Source organism: Necator americanus, chromosome II, assembly GCF_031761385.1.
Source record: "Necator americanus strain Aroian chromosome II, whole genome shotgun sequence".
In the NCBI taxonomy this organism is placed as follows: Eukaryota; Metazoa; Nematoda; class Chromadorea; order Rhabditida; family Ancylostomatidae; genus Necator; species Necator americanus.
The window spans coordinates 9,242,615-9,258,076 of NC_087372.1; the positions used below are offsets into that span (position 1 = coordinate 9,242,615).

The window sequence follows — 15,462 nt, forward strand, 5'->3', positions numbered from 1 at the left end:
GCTTTGAAATGTCAAATCGAGTCAACATTGGTGACCTCACTCTTTAAATATTCGAATTATTGATGCACAACAGCAATGGTCAAAAACAATTCATTCGAGTATAAAAGAACGATGCGCGCAGGTAAAAATGCAAAAATATATAATGTAAGCAAATAAATAGGTACAATTCAAAACAAGAAAAACTTTACAATTACAACTTGTCGATTGCCAAATTGAAGCAAGAGCCAAGATTGTTTAAAAAAAAAAAACTTTAATAAGGAGCGTTAAGGAGCGATTTTATGGCGTGGAGGTCCGCTAATATCACACAACGCGGCTACTTAGGCTCTGACGAAAGCGACGACGCCGAAACGTTAGCCGTAATAAAGTATGTTAATTATCTTGGCTCTTGCTTCAGTTTGATAATCGACAAGTTGCGATCTCTATGCCAAGGTTCAGGGAAGGTTGACCTCTCTCACAGTTACTTCCCTATATATAGTCGAGCAATGTATTTATTATGAAAACTGCCGAAGTAGAGATAATCACCTTCTTGTGAGACCTAGAAACGAACGGAGTAAATTTAAAATTTGTCACTTTTTTGCTAGTGAGAAGCCTCAAAGGATCACTTCGGTCCCACCTGCGATACATCTTGAATATTTGCTCCTTTAGTGTCGTGCAGCGATTGCACAATTTCTCCATCAGCATTCAGTTGAATAACCATTGCATGACGTGGTCGGACCATATGCACGTATTTGATCCACCAGCTCTCAGGTATGAACTAAAGTAAGGCTGGAATAATTGAAAAATGGATAATAACTTTTCTTTCCTAACAAAAAGGTCTTGCGAGCAAAAGCATTAGTGAGAGCGTGCGGAAAAAAAAGGTTGCACTTTCATCCATGAACAAGGCCAAATGACCTAGCAACTCTTCCAGAATAAAATAGAGTACGAATAGCAAATAAAAAAAAAGGAGAAAAAATTAGAGAGAGTACACAAAAAGACGCTCAGAACATTTTATCGAATAAAGACGCGTTGCAGAAAAAAAATTTGCGACCATCACTTGTCGGGTTTTTGAAAATATTTTTTTTTTGGATTTTAGACTCACATCCATGAAAATTTGTCTCAGTAGTGGGTACGGACCAGCCGCGTCAATCATTGATGGGGCACCCGAATGACGAACACCTAAACATCTTCGATTCTGCTCACCTCTTAACTTATTCACCATACTTTTATAGGGACCATTGCAGCATACATACCAGCCATTCCTACCCAAAGTGTGCTGTCCGCTCCTGGACGGATGTTATCCGGCAGACCTGGCAAATTGAGAGCAAACGGAGTCACTTCGTTTGTTTCAAGATTCAATCTAAACAAATCTTGCCAAGATAAAAGTGTTATCCCATTTTTACTTACGTAAATTCACTAAAATTAATGGGCTAACTCGCAAAATACGGCTTGTCTGAAAAACAAAAAAAAAATCCAAAGACTACTCCCTGCAAACCAGTAAGTTACGGAGTTGTTGGGTTTTTTGCCAGCAGAAAATAAAAGTCATAATTTTATTCATCAATTCATTTCAAATTTCTAATTATTCGAATACCATGATCAAGTGAATAAATTAACTTTAAATAGCAGCAAAATCAGAAACCACGATGCATTTTGCAACAACAATGCTTCGTTTGGAACAGAAGCGGAAAAAATCGAGCGAATTATTCATTCATTGTAATTAAAGCAGCATGAAACTCTCCATAATCGTAGAAACTACGTTGGACATAGTGGAAGGAAGAATTTCCGGTAAGAAAGAAAATACATATAAAGGGTACCAATACCTACCGGCCGATTCTAGCCATGTTACATTCAGCGAACAATATTGATCTGCCATCGGGATGCAGCTGAAGAAACGACGTTAATAAGGTGGACGAGCAAGGACAGCAAAAAAGTAGGTCGAGATCCCAAGTAACAAATAAAGTAACAGCAAAAGAACCATGACTCTCGTGAAATTGTAAAATTTCACGGTTAAAGGCATCACCCCACGAATCTGTCGCGGTATGGATTTCCGATGGACAAACTCCATCTGGGGTCGTAGATTGCAGGATCAGGGGCGGCTCCGCACATCTCTCCGTAATCGTAGTAAGAAAAAACTCCGTGAAAGACTCCGCTTTTCACAACGATTTCAGTTCCGACGCTCCACACTTGCACACGCGCCGCATCCGGATGCGCAGCGGTCGGAAGCAAGTGAGTTCTCTTCGATTGCCTATTCAAGTGAAACCAATGAAAAGGTTGCTGAGTGGACCAGAACGAATACATAGAGGAGCATTCTAACGTTCCTCGTAGAAACTAAAGCGGCTCCCACGCCTTATTTAGTAATATTGAGGGGGAGATGAGCGAAACCTCCCCTGATCTGTATGGAATCTGCAACTTCCATCTCTAGCTTTTGCCGTGCCGTCCCTCACCACGTCGGATTATGGTATTCGTGGTATGTTGCCCTTAAGTGACCACAGTTTGTTCAATACTGGTCTACCTGGATTCCATTCGGAAGGAATAAGTTATCCACGAGCACTGTCGTTTCTCCGGTAGAGATTTTGTGTTTGAATATTCTGAAAGAACCATCTTTGAAATTTCTTACTTCAGATGTGCTTAGAGGCATCACATTACGAGATTGAGGTCTTTTTGAGGCAAGAGGGAGTTGGGGATTGTAGATTATGAGTGTTAGCGTGACCACCCTCAATTCCCCCGTAATCTTTCAAAAAAAAAAAACGCTGTGGGAGCGCCTCCTTTCCTATAAGGTACGTTAGAATGTCCTGCGTCCAAGAATGAGCGGTCGATAATCAATTATTCGAGATTAATGTAGTTGGGGGGGGGGGGGAAGGGCACTCAGGGGCGCCCTCATTTTTCGAAGTAAATAATCAAATCAAACGGGGTCCCAAGGCGAAAGCATTGGGCTTAAAGGACATGTAAACTAAAGCTACTAAGAGAAAAAAGTAAGTTAGAGCCTCGGGAAATAAGGGCGCCACTGATTCCCGCTCCCCTCCCCCCTCCCCTTCCACCCTCGGCTACATTTTTTCCCCATTGATCTACCTAGACCTACCTAAGTAAAACCAATGAAGGAACAGGAGCGTGTACACGGGTGAAGCATTCTAACGTATATCGTAGGAAATACGGCGGTTCCCACGCAGTTTTCGAGGACGTGGAAATAAATGGAAATAGGGCGTAGCCACGCTAACACTCATAGTCTAGAAGCCAAACAATAGATTATCCCACAGAGACCCCAGCACCATCAAACTCGTGATATTGTTCCTCTAAGGAAGAAAGTAGCCGTATGAATTGCGAGGAAAAATTGAAATTAGAGGAAAAAAGTTCTGAAGAACGTCTTGGATATTGCGGACCTTCCAGTGGCCTCATGTTCAAGGATAATATGAAGAACGTGGCGTCGATCCCATCTGGATGAGCTATCCGTGAAGACGATTGTATCTTCATCAAGCACCTAAATAATGCATATTAAAAAAAGGAAAAGGAAAACGATTAAATGCAGAGAGGCTTCTCATCCAGGTATGTTCACTAGAACAACAGTGATGTATTTCCGACTGGGACGGGAGGATAAAGAGAAAAAAACAGAAAGCGAGAGAGAGGGAGAGAGAGAGCACCAAGCTGAGGAAATCTATGCCTTGCATAAAAAGTGTTGCAGTCCCCGTGTTAAATATACGTATATGTATACATTTGCAGGTCTAGCTCACCTCCACATCGTTAACAAATTTCATATAGCGCCCCTCAATAGGTATGTTACTCTTAACAAGATGTCGGAAAGTACCTAAACCACATTGCTGAGTATTAACTGCCTAATCTTCAAATTGAAGATGGCGGAATTTTTACAGCTGTACACAAACCAGCCTTCAAATCCACAACGAAAATTCCTAGATAAGCATCGGCAACTACGAATTCTTTCTTGTTAAGACGACGAATTCCAAGCGGACGACCACATAAAGGTTCCGTTTCGAAGGATCCTGAAAAAACGAGCATTCTGAAATCAAAATCAAGGTAAAGAAAATGAGGATTCTCCAGAAATATCGAACAATCGAATGCAAGCAGAGAAGCGAAGACCCTCCAACTAACCAATGCAAGTTACAAAAAACACAAGTTCACATCTGCAACAAGAAGAGAGAAGATAATTTGTAGAGGAAAAATTCAAAAAGAAATAGAGAATTACAAAAAGAAGCAACCAACCACATTTCGTTTGCTTTGTGAATCGTACCTCCTTCACAATTTTCCCGTTTTTAATGTGGACAACTCTTCCATCGTACAGGCCAGTGTATATAGAGTCTGAAAACAAGAGGGTATAGTCGGATCAAAACGCCCAGTAGCTCAGTGCAGTTGTGGAAGCTGCTGCACTCGAAGCGGCGCGGGAGAGCGAGCAATTAGGTCCGAGGTGGGACCATCACTACCTTCACTGTAGCGACAAGTAGAGCTAGTGAGGGTCTCCCTCGGTTCTAATCGCAACCTCCACCGTGCCGCTTCGAGCGCAGCAGCCTACGCAACTGCAGCGAACTTCTGATCGTTTTGACAAGACAATAAAATTAAAACTTCCAACATAGAAAAGAACATTACAAACATCTGGTGGTTAAAACCACCCTATGAAATTCGCTAAAGAAAAAGAAACGCCCACTAAAGAGAAGTAGGCAATCGAAAAAAGAAAGCAGAGGAGTTAGCAAGTATTGAGAACTGGATTGAAAACCTAGAGATTTGTAATACTCAACACTAATGTATGTTGTATGTTTGCAATTCCAGAAGGGGAATTATTCTAGAAAACCTGCGCATAAAAAAGAACGTACCTCCCTCAACAACCAGTGACTCTGGCCCTTCAATTTTGCCCTTTAATATGTACTCAACATTCTGCAGTTTCTCATTAACTGCTGTCGGCCCTTCAAGAACGGGACGAAGAGGTAATCTACGTTGAAAGTGATCAAGAACGCTAAATTTCACACCGTTCCAGAAATATCTGAAGAAAAACTCACTCATACAGCTGTGTGGTCCTTGTGCTTGGATCGTTGTAGCGATAAACTAACGCTACCCACGATATAAGTAGGCCTCTGAACAAAGTAAATAGGAGGCACCTTTTTGATTGCTGTAGCAATGTAGTGTAAACTAGAGAGAGAGTCACAGATAAAGTACGACCAAACAACTTTTTAAGTTACGTCAAAGTCGCTGAGACTGAGTATAGTCGGCACCAAAATTAATGGCCCGAGCGTCAGCGAAGCATCTCCAAAACGCATATTCTCTCTTTGCTCGACACACACTTTTTTCTCCTTCATCCAGCTCCAATCTAATGCACATCGCTACTATCCTGGCCGAGAAGGAATTTCACCGCTTTCTGTACAGATGTAAAGCCACCTGGCTGGTACCTGGTCCTTAACTTGTGAGAGCAGTTCAAGGTCCACTTTAGTTCCTGCCTGTGAGAAACCTAGCTTGAACTAGGTTGAATTAAACTAATTTAAAATATTGGCTGGTCCCATAAATATCGATATCGGTGCGATATCTTGTACTTAATTTGTTTTCCAAAATTAGGACCTAAAAAAGCAATTTAATTCCGAAATATAATAGTGTCAAAACGACGTGAACCACTGTGCAGTCGCGTAGGCGGAAGCACCAGAAGCGGCGCGCTGTAGAAGGCTCTTGGAACCGAAGTAAGATCACTGCGAATTGCAGCGATGAGTTTTGGCAGCTACGATCCCAACCCGATCTTAATCGCTACTCTCATCCGCTACGCTTCGAGCGCAGCCGCTTACGCAACATCGTGCTTCATGTCATTCTGACTATACTATAAATTCTACGTTATTTTCTACAATTCTTTTGCATTTTTCTGGTAGATTTTCAATGACATTCTTTCAAAAGTCCTTCAGATTTTAATTTTTGCAATTGAGAATACCACAATATTTATGGGACAGTCCAAAAGGGGGGAATTTGTGTTCTCTTAATGATGACTTGCAGACAGCACCTCTCAATAGAAGAAACCAAATTTTCGTTTTTCAGCAAAAATCTCTCTGAAATAACCTTAACAAACCATAACAATCACAGTTACCAAGACAAAAAAAAAATAAAATCCTCATAAAATACTCACAATCCTCCATAGAAAAAGAGCTGACTGACTTTGAGACACATTTCAGAGCAAAGATTACAGAATTTTGAATATTTTCTCCAGAAGAAGAACTGTCCACTACGCAATCACATGCAATGGGCTAAATATGATATAGGGTATAGTAGGGTCAAAACGACATGAAGCATGGTGCGGTTGCGGAAGCGGCCGCGCTCAAAGCGGCCGCGCTCAAAGCGGCGCGTTGGAGTGTAGCGGTGAGGGTCCAAGGGGACCCTTACCAGCACCAACCATCTCTGCAGTTCACGATGGTCCCACCTCGATTCTAACCGCTTTCTCCAGCACACGGCTCCGAGCGCAGCCGCTTACGCAACTGTACGGTGCGTCATGTCGTTTTGTCCTGACTCTAATTCTCCGATTTCCGTGACTGCGGACATAGTAGAACTCGAAAGCTTATCTGTATATAACGCAGTGACGACGAGGCAACAGATGTAACAGTACTTGGAAGAGGAAGTAGATAGTTGGATGAAAGTCAGAAAAAAAAATGATTTACAGAAGAAAATTCCATTAGAATAAGATGAGCGCTACATTGTTAGAAATCCTGTTTGTTTAAAAGATACCAAAGTTTCACACTTTTGATATGTTTCCAAGGATATTTTACACATATTACAGCGTTAAGGATGACTCATGCAAACATTTCAACTTAGTACGCAGCCTCTCACGAGCCTATGCGATCAATAATCAGCGTTTCCGCAGAGTCGGGAAAAATTTCCATAGATCTATCAAAGGAAAAGATTTATCTGACCCTATAATTTCCACTTGGAACAACAAAGATGTACACATTTAAAAGGGAATTTTCATTCCTATTCACAAAAAAATCGCACTAACTTCACGCTTTAGACCAGGTCAGTAAAATAAGATGAAAAGAGGATTTCTCACACTCCAATTTTTTCCCAATAAGCAGTATAGGCATAGTTGAGTTGAAAACATTTGACCCCTATACAGCATTCTGACTTCGAGCGCTACAAAGTTGCAGCGTCAATTGAAGGTCTTGCAACGAGGATGCCACAGGGTGCTCGACAACAGAGAGCAGCACATAAATAAGATTTGAGGCGTTCGATCAGACTGCACGCAGATATACAGGTTTTTTGTATCAGTCAACCCTCAAACCTCAAACCTTATGACATGGTAACGCAAACGAGCAAGACGATTCACAAAAAATATATTTACTATAGTCGGGTCAGCAAAGCAATGGTGCAGTTGCATAAGTGGCTGCGCTTGGAGCGGCGAGGTGGGGAAAGCGGTTGGAATCAATCTGGGACCACCACGAGCTGCAATGATGAGTGGTACTAACAGGGTTTCTGCCACGATCCTAACCGCACCATGCCGCTTCGAGTGTACTCGCTTACGCACCTGTGCCATGCTTCATTTTTTTAACCCTACTATACCTTTAGCATTTTTTTTGTTTTTTTGTTTTATAGTCCCTAATAGTTGAAAGTTTCCCCGTCCCATTCCGATGCCTTCTGAGATGAAAATTCGGATTGTCGTAGAAGTGTTCGTAACGCATTGAATGGAATTACTTGCGTAATTACGTATTGTTCTATACGTCCAACTGGGTACAGCTCAAGGATGGGTTGTTACTTAATTACGTATATAATCTATATCCATTCAGTATTATACGAGAAAAAAATGAAAAACTACCAAAACAAAAAAAAAAGGAAATAGTTTACGTAATAGTTAACAAAAACATTACCACTAAGCCACATATGAAAGATGTGAAGACGAAAGATCAAAAACAGTTTTTTTGCATCCATGTCTCATGAATATTAAAAAGTCAATGTGCTAAAAATATCGAAAAATGTAAGAATCCAATTAAAATCGGAAACGTGACACGAATGTTGTAAGAACAAAAACGTGAATATGTTCCATGCATAATCGATGTGAGAAACTTCGCGAAAGGAATTGAACACGGCAGCGAACGTTCGACTACCATCTAGCCATCATATAACCTTCAACGCAATATGTTACGATATTGATTTTTCATTCAAGTGCTGGTAACACACGAGATACATCGCATGAAAAACTGAACGGTGGCCTCCTAACAGCCTTTGATATCAGTTATCACCTTTCCTATTTATTACCAAGGAATCGCGCCGAGCTCAGTTGTGGTTATTGCTCCTTTTATGCTCTTGATAAGCATGGTGACGCCATTAGAATTCTTAAAGGTAAACATCTAATTACCATTTCCTTGGTTCCCTTCTTTCTTTGGTTTTCGTGTTGGTTCTCCTACGGAGGTAAAAAACCTATAAACTTATATAGAAATTCTATAACAAAGTATAGAATAAATGTATAGAAATTCTATAACATATTATCACACATAAAGATACTTTTCATTTACCTTCTATTCCTTTTCCAATACAGACTTCTTACCACCTGTCATCATTTCTAAATACGAATCCGCGAATTCGTTCGCAAACGCATCTCTAAAAATCGACTGAATACAATAATTGAATGGAATAATAATACATTTATGTTATTTTCTGCCCTGCCCACTATAGCTACAGTCGGATCAAAACGACGTTAAGAACGGCGCAGTTGCGTAAGTGGCTTCGCTCTAAGCGGCGCGCTGGCGAAGGCGGTTGGAATCTAGGTGGGACCATCGCGAACTGCAGCAATAAACGATGGTAGCAACGGTCCTCACTCAATCCTAACCGCAACGGCCCACCGCACCGTTTCGAGCGCAACCGCTTACGCAACTGCACGGTGCTTCATATGGTTTTGATCCTACTGTATGAGAAGATGGGTTAAGTTACCTTCATTGCGCACATGTGTTGCTAATATTAGTACAGACACCAGCAATAGAATATGGTTAATGAGAGTTCTTTTGCGTTTTTTTTTTGTGATCCGCAAAAGGTGGTTAAGAGTCTGATTGAACTATTAGAGTTAATATTCAGTTTTTCGCTCACTTTATGCAGTTCACGCATTCGTGTTAACTTGAATGATTAGCCTAATAGAAACCATCGGTTTAGAAATTTTCCCAACTGGCCAAAAATACGGTTGCTACCCTCTCCGGCTAGTATATGGTGATATCTGACTGGATACATTCCACCTCTATCATTACAATCATAAACAATACAATGTATTTTGAACTCTGCTACGAATAGTGCAATATTTATCAGTTTGATATAACAGAATCTTAGCTCTAACAGGAAAATAAATTAGTCAACAGTATAGAAGGACGAAAATATCACGGAATAGATCACTTTCGAATGAAATTATAACAAGGTATACAACTATACAGATGAAAAATACTACAAGCAACGTATGAGCATTAGCCACCGGCTCAGAAAAATTAACAGCAATAGGATCGTTGTAATTAAATTCAAAGAGTTACCTGCCACTGCAACCTTAAGAAATCACATAATGAACAACAATAAGAGGATTTACTGTGCAATATGTACAACAACACTAAAAAAAAACGATAACGGATGTGCTTACTATATTTGGATGTAAATGTGCAAACATTACAAGAATCTATGCATTGTTTCCACTTATTCTGCAATTACAGAAAGAGCACTGCACTTTTTATCGCGCTTCCATTCATTGACAGTAAAGACCAAGGAAAACGTAAACAATGCCTTTTTTCAAAGCTCTACGCCTTTAGATCTATGATTTAGGAAAAAATATTTGTATCACTTGTAGTTTTCTAAGATACAAAAGCGCCAAACAACTGATGACTTTTCTTACCACGATAGAATAATATGGAATCTTAACAGAATGTTTCCTCTTGAGGTTGCATGGGTTTTTGAAAAAGGCTTTTTTTTATGAACCCATAAGTACCCGGAAATTTGTTATTAACTACATTAAATACGACAGGCATTTATAATTACAGTACCTACAAGCTTTGTTACATATCAGAGAATACGAGAAAATGCACCAGAAAACAAATTTAGCTGAAAAGGTGCGACTAGACATCTAGTGATCTTGAGCTAACTTCCTTGCATTCAAGCATTCGCTCACTTTGTGCTGCAGCATCGGTCGAAGGCGGTAGTTCTTCCGGAAGAGGTTTATCTTTAGTCTCGGGGATAAAAGCTGCCACAACGACAAGTTGTATCGTGAGAAATGCAGCAAATGCTAGATACGGTATAAGATAGTGTGTTGTCCGAAGGTGAACCACCTAAAATTAAGCAACGCCATTGATCTCCAAATTCTGCAACATTTCAACACAACAACGGAACTAACCATTGGCGCAGCTACTGATCCCAGCCTTGCAGCAACGTTGCACACAGCTCGTGCCATATTTCGAACTACGGTAGGGAAGAGCTCGGCCGAGTACAGATGATTGATCTTCCACGCTGGGTCCAGTGCACCAGAAACAACTAAGGATAGGGCAGCCAGCGACCAGTGGCCAGCAGAGGCACCACATAATTGACTTAAAATGCAAGACATCAAAAATCTTCAAAATTTTCATTTCCACACCATCTCTTTTGACAAAACTTGAGCAGCAAGATACAAATCACTAACAATAAGAGCTTTCTTAAAGCTTACTGCTTAAGTGAGTGATTATAACAAAGCGCATACAATCCTATGAAATTTATGCCTTCAATGATGATTCCAGCATAAAAATGATTTTAATTCACTTATTTAATCGTTTACTCGAAGATAAGATTATTCTAGTAGTGCAAAACAGATGATGAAGAAGCTTCTCTTACCTCACTACAGTAAGCCATGCTCCTAAGCATGCTAATCCGACAGATGTAGAAATTATTGGCCGGCGACCAACAAATGATGACACAGCAAACGGTAAAAGACCTTCAATTAATAGTGAGATGAAGAAGAATGAAACCAATATAACTACGGGATATACCTAGGATGAACTTCAATAGTCCCATGAAAGCCATATTCAAATACCGATTCCCGGGTAAAGCATCGGCATTGAAATAAAACCTAAACAACATCATTGTAACGAAGAAAAAAAGAAATATCTAACAAAACGTATCAAAGAAAACACCAAACAAAAGTCTAAATAATTATGAAGCTCTGATATGTTAAGAAAATGTAACTTATCAAAAATCTAAGACGCTAGAAACTTACCCGAAAGAAACTACAGAAGATGACACGAAGCAGTAGCACAACGCTATCAACGGAATGTAAACAGATGGATGACTGCAACTATCACTATGTAAAGATAGAAGTAACCATGCTCATGCGGAACACAGCAGAAGCCCTACACCTTTACAACACCTAGAGAAAAAATATATGAACAGCACCTGAATAGATCCGAATACGTATATTTCCTCGCAGCATCCTTTCTATCCGGCGCAGATATCATTGGCTGAGAGAATCCAAGTATTTCCCACCAGTGACAATCTGAAAAATAGTAACTACAGTCAGTAACTGCTGCAACAATCCTTTGTGATATCTGGTGAAAACATCCTACCAGCAGAGGACTGCACTGCCTCTGCACGCTTTGACATAACCTGCATGGCTGTAGATCTGGCCTCAGCAGTGCGGTGCACACCAGCTAGCCATCGGCAGCTTTCCACAACCCAAATTTGCTAGAAAAGGTTACGAATAAACTTATTCGACAGAATTCCATGCATCTCTAAATGGTAACAACAAGAAGATCCAATATGTGAAAGTGATGAAATTTTTGAAAAGTCAACTCACGAATGCTAGGAATGCAAGGAAAGCCAATAAAGCGGTGAGAAGGTGGAACGAGAACCAGTGCTGCGTGAACCGAGCCAGGAAAGCAACAAAAACCTAGGCAAAAAAAAAAAATTACCGGGGATACATTTCCCTCAGGCTTAAACTTCATCATGACTGTAATTCTTCCTATGGTATCATCAAAACGTTGAAAATAAATTTTAAAAAAAGATACATATACATTTATACATGTATATATAAGGATCAAAACAAAGTGAATCACGGTACAGTTGCGTAAGCGGCTGCGCTCGAAGTGGTGCGGTGGAGACAGTGGTTGCAAGGGCCCCAACACGTACCTAACCGCTACGGTCCACTGCGCTGCTTCGAGTACACCGCACACGCAACTACACCACATTTAATTTCCTTATTATATATTCCAGCAATCTTGAGTAGTAGAGTCCTAAAATCAGTATAAAGGAGCAATGGACCACAACCGTTTTGTACCGTAACCTACATTGGGTATGTGGAAATTGGAAATAGACAACCACTACACTAACAATGAGAAAACTAGCAAAAAAAAAGAATTGTAATGGGAGAATGACTTAATCTCACCATGGAAAAACTCCATCCGTTCAATGATACAGCCAAAAGCCTCGATCTGGGATGATCTAAGCATTCAATGAGAAGGACCAGATTCGTTACCTGAAAAGAAATTCAGCCTGATATGAAGTTTTTCACTCGGAACCTTCAAAATAAACAGAACAAATATTTTAAAGCAATATCTTAGAACCAATGAACACACTCATCATCGCACGTCCTGTGACGAATTTAGGCCGAGCAAAGTACCGTAATATCGTTTGATATAACAAACTCTTAACTAGAAATGACAATTTTCTTTCGCTTCTTTCATAATACAGTATTTTCATCGCTTATACAGTTTTCTCATACAATACATCAACATTCTTGAATGATAACTACTGGTTTCGAGATTCTCAGAAAAAAAAGCTACCTTTTCAATACATAGACAAAAATTAATAGTCCAATATTTTCAAAACAGCGCTTTTCAGTTAGACTCTAAAAATAAGGGCCAATCCGTATTACAAAAAGTGTACAAATCCCCTTGAACTTCCCTCGAATCATTTGCATTAAAAATACAGCACGTTGCCGATTGCCCTATTAATTTCAGCTAACTAGAATAACACGTCAGAAAACATCTCGAACGCAAAAAATGCTCGCCAAAAATGTTCGTGTTTGCTTTAAATCTCAAACATATACGAGCGAGATATTTTAAATAAATTTCTGCGAAGTGTATAATAATTCCTCAGATCACTCTCCGAAAAAAAAAAAACATTTAGCTGAACCGATTACATACCATATATCCGCCACATCCAGCACCCAGGATAAACAAAAATGCGGCTGACAGCAACCATGATGTGGTGGCAAGAAAAGAAAACATGCCGTTAACAGCGCATACTAACAGTAGACATGCTGAAAACTTCCATATTAGTTTAGCTATGTCATAACATTGTTCTCTTGATGATAAACACCTTTCACCACTAGCAATCGTCCATAAGCATCAGCCAACCATCCAGCAACAAACGATCCGGACAAAGCACCAGCCATTAAGGTCGTCGACATGAATGCAGTCAAGGCGGATTGTTGGCATGCTTCACCCCAATCAAGCAGTATGGAATTGAAATCGGCATCAGTCATCTGAAGAGAGGAAACTAATTAAGGCAGGTTGTCATGCATGATGTGAGCAAGTCGAAAAGACAGACACAAGCTAACTCGTGTGCTTGCATGACTTACTATTTACCTACAGTAGACCTAGTTGTGATTGACCCAAGCATTTCGGACTTTCCCTGAACTACATTTCAAACCGCAGGACGTACATGCAGTCAGTCAGTAGTCAGAGCCGCTGCTCCGACCCCTTCACATTTGGACGGTTGGCGGAGGGATCCTCCTCACTTAAGCTGCACCTCATGAGCTAGACTCCCTTCACCGGAAAGGGGTGCTGCTCTTTTCTGTCGCACCTATGCTGCAGGAGAAAAGGTGAAAACTGTTTTCGGTTTTTTAGGTGGCTTTTTGTTATGCAACCCGCTACGATCTGATACCGATCGATACGAAATTTCATTCGATCGAAAAGTTTATTACAACTCCCAGTGCTTCTGAATGATAGTCCATCTTTATCTCACCTTCTATTCAAACATGCATTTAGTAAAACACTATATTCTCAGAATAGTAGGCTATTCCACGGTCCAAAAATTAAGCTATACCAAAATTATCCAATTTTAGTATTTTACAAATCCAAAAATTCTATAGTCTATTTCATTCCAAGAATAAAATGAGTAGGCAAACCTCAGGATCAATTGGAACAGAATTCTCTGCATCCCCTGTTTGATTCAAAAGCGAGCATGTGTGCTGGAAAGAAACGGAGCGTTGAATTATGTAAAGAAATACATCTTGGAAATAATCTGAAAGGCGAAAATGTCGCGGTTTACCATAGAAACTATTTCAAATAAGTAAATAAAGGTCAATCAAAACGGGGAAAAATGTTTAAAGTACACAAACCTGTGTAGGTTCGTAAAATGCGGTAGATAACATAGTCGTTGTGATTGGTATGTAGCTCAGTTGTGTAATCACCAACACGCACAGTTCATACTTTCTGGAACATGGTTGCAATACAGATTTAGAAGCACCTGAAGACACCAAAACACACCTACTGAAACCCAATAATATTACATTATGTTATTGCGAAGAAAAAAGCTTACACCCAAGAAAAAAAAAACAACTCGTGTACAACTCTATTAGTTTTTTCCTTACAATTTAGAGTGGAAATTTAGAATCTGAAAAAATAAATCATCACACTTTCTTCTAATTTCCTCTGAACATGGAAGACGCCTAATAACTGCGTGTTATTCATGCGTAGCCGTCTTTAAAGTATATGACAACCCCTTAAATTCCTATCACAAAAGATTTTGCCTATCCTCTGAAAACAGTCTCCTCGAAGGACGAATTGTATAGACTGCAACTTTTCAGACGCAATAAAACTACTTTTCGATCGTAAATTGGCTAAAGAGCTGTACTTGATTTTTTCACAAAACACCTCATGCTCTATCAAGTCTTCAATTGTATTTCATTAGTTTAATATGTGTGGTGAATAAAAAGAACAAGACGTTACGAAAACTCACCCAAAATCCTTTCCAATGTTATCCCTTACATGACCGGAACGGTGCATTCGTGATGGCGACCTCAGTGGTGAATTATTGTCGCTGCCGTCTACCACCACACTATATGTCATCTTGATTTACCTGAGAGCATTTTAATTATTGTGAAAGAAGGACGCTTGAAAAAAAAGGAAAGGAAAAGTGATCGCACAAGCGTACACTTTAAACACTGATTGAACACGGAATGACAATTTCTGCACGATCTGAAGATGTGCGGTTGAACAATTCCTACGTAATGCGGAATATATTATGAAATTATTATAATACGGTTTATGCGCATTACGAAATATCAGACACTAAAATCCATTTGTTTGTTAAAGCGCGGCCACCCCCTAGCTGTGGGTGTGAAGACAAACAAACCACGAATTCACTGATCTTGAAAAAAAAAGCAAACTCAAAGTCAAAAACAACTTCAGTTACAAGGCACAACACTTATAAAATTGATATGCCGAGAGTTTCAACAGTTTTTGCAACAGTTGCAACAAAGAGAGAAAAGAAAGGACAATAACGTCTGCAAGTGTAAAGTCCAACTTTGTT

The 15,462-nt window shown here is 39.9% G+C and overlaps 2 protein-coding genes across 4 annotated transcripts; both read right to left on the reverse strand.

The window, feature by feature from the left end:
* Positions 1-457: 457 nt before the first annotated feature.
* RB195_017250 (uncharacterized protein) lies at positions 458-6,120 on the reverse strand (the record flags this gene model as incomplete). Of its 2 annotated transcripts, XM_064184170.1 has the most annotated exons (14): positions 458-465; positions 523-535; positions 614-754; positions 1,079-1,155; positions 1,230-1,336; positions 1,801-1,859; positions 2,489-2,564; positions 3,354-3,451; positions 3,702-3,775; positions 3,852-3,968; positions 4,189-4,284; positions 4,794-4,909; positions 4,977-5,051; positions 6,080-6,120. In XM_064184170.1, 14 exons carry the CDS (start codon positions 6,118-6,120, stop codon positions 458-460), a joined length of 1,098 nt encoding a protein of 365 aa, XP_064040051.1. The 2 variants fall into 2 exon arrangements, with proteins under 2 accessions (XP_064040051.1, XP_013293527.2); XM_013438073.2 differs by having other exon boundaries at positions 458-535.
* Positions 6,121-8,285: 2,165 nt separating this feature from the next.
* RB195_017251 (uncharacterized protein) lies at positions 8,286-14,999 on the reverse strand (the record flags this gene model as incomplete). Of its 2 annotated transcripts, XM_064184171.1 has the most annotated exons (16): positions 8,286-8,355; positions 8,451-8,485; positions 10,047-10,229; positions 10,295-10,484; positions 10,765-10,864; positions 10,920-10,999; positions 11,147-11,218; positions 11,323-11,422; positions 11,493-11,610; positions 11,723-11,815; positions 12,311-12,400; positions 13,071-13,186; positions 13,246-13,411; positions 14,057-14,119; positions 14,270-14,363; positions 14,890-14,999. In XM_064184171.1, 16 exons carry the CDS (start codon positions 14,997-14,999, stop codon positions 8,286-8,288), a joined length of 1,680 nt encoding a protein of 559 aa, XP_064040052.1. The 2 variants fall into 2 exon arrangements, with proteins under 2 accessions (XP_064040052.1, XP_013293526.2); XM_013438072.2 differs by lacking the exons at positions 8,286-8,355; positions 8,451-8,485 and having other exon boundaries at positions 10,020-10,229.
* Positions 15,000-15,462: the final 463 nt, after the last annotated feature.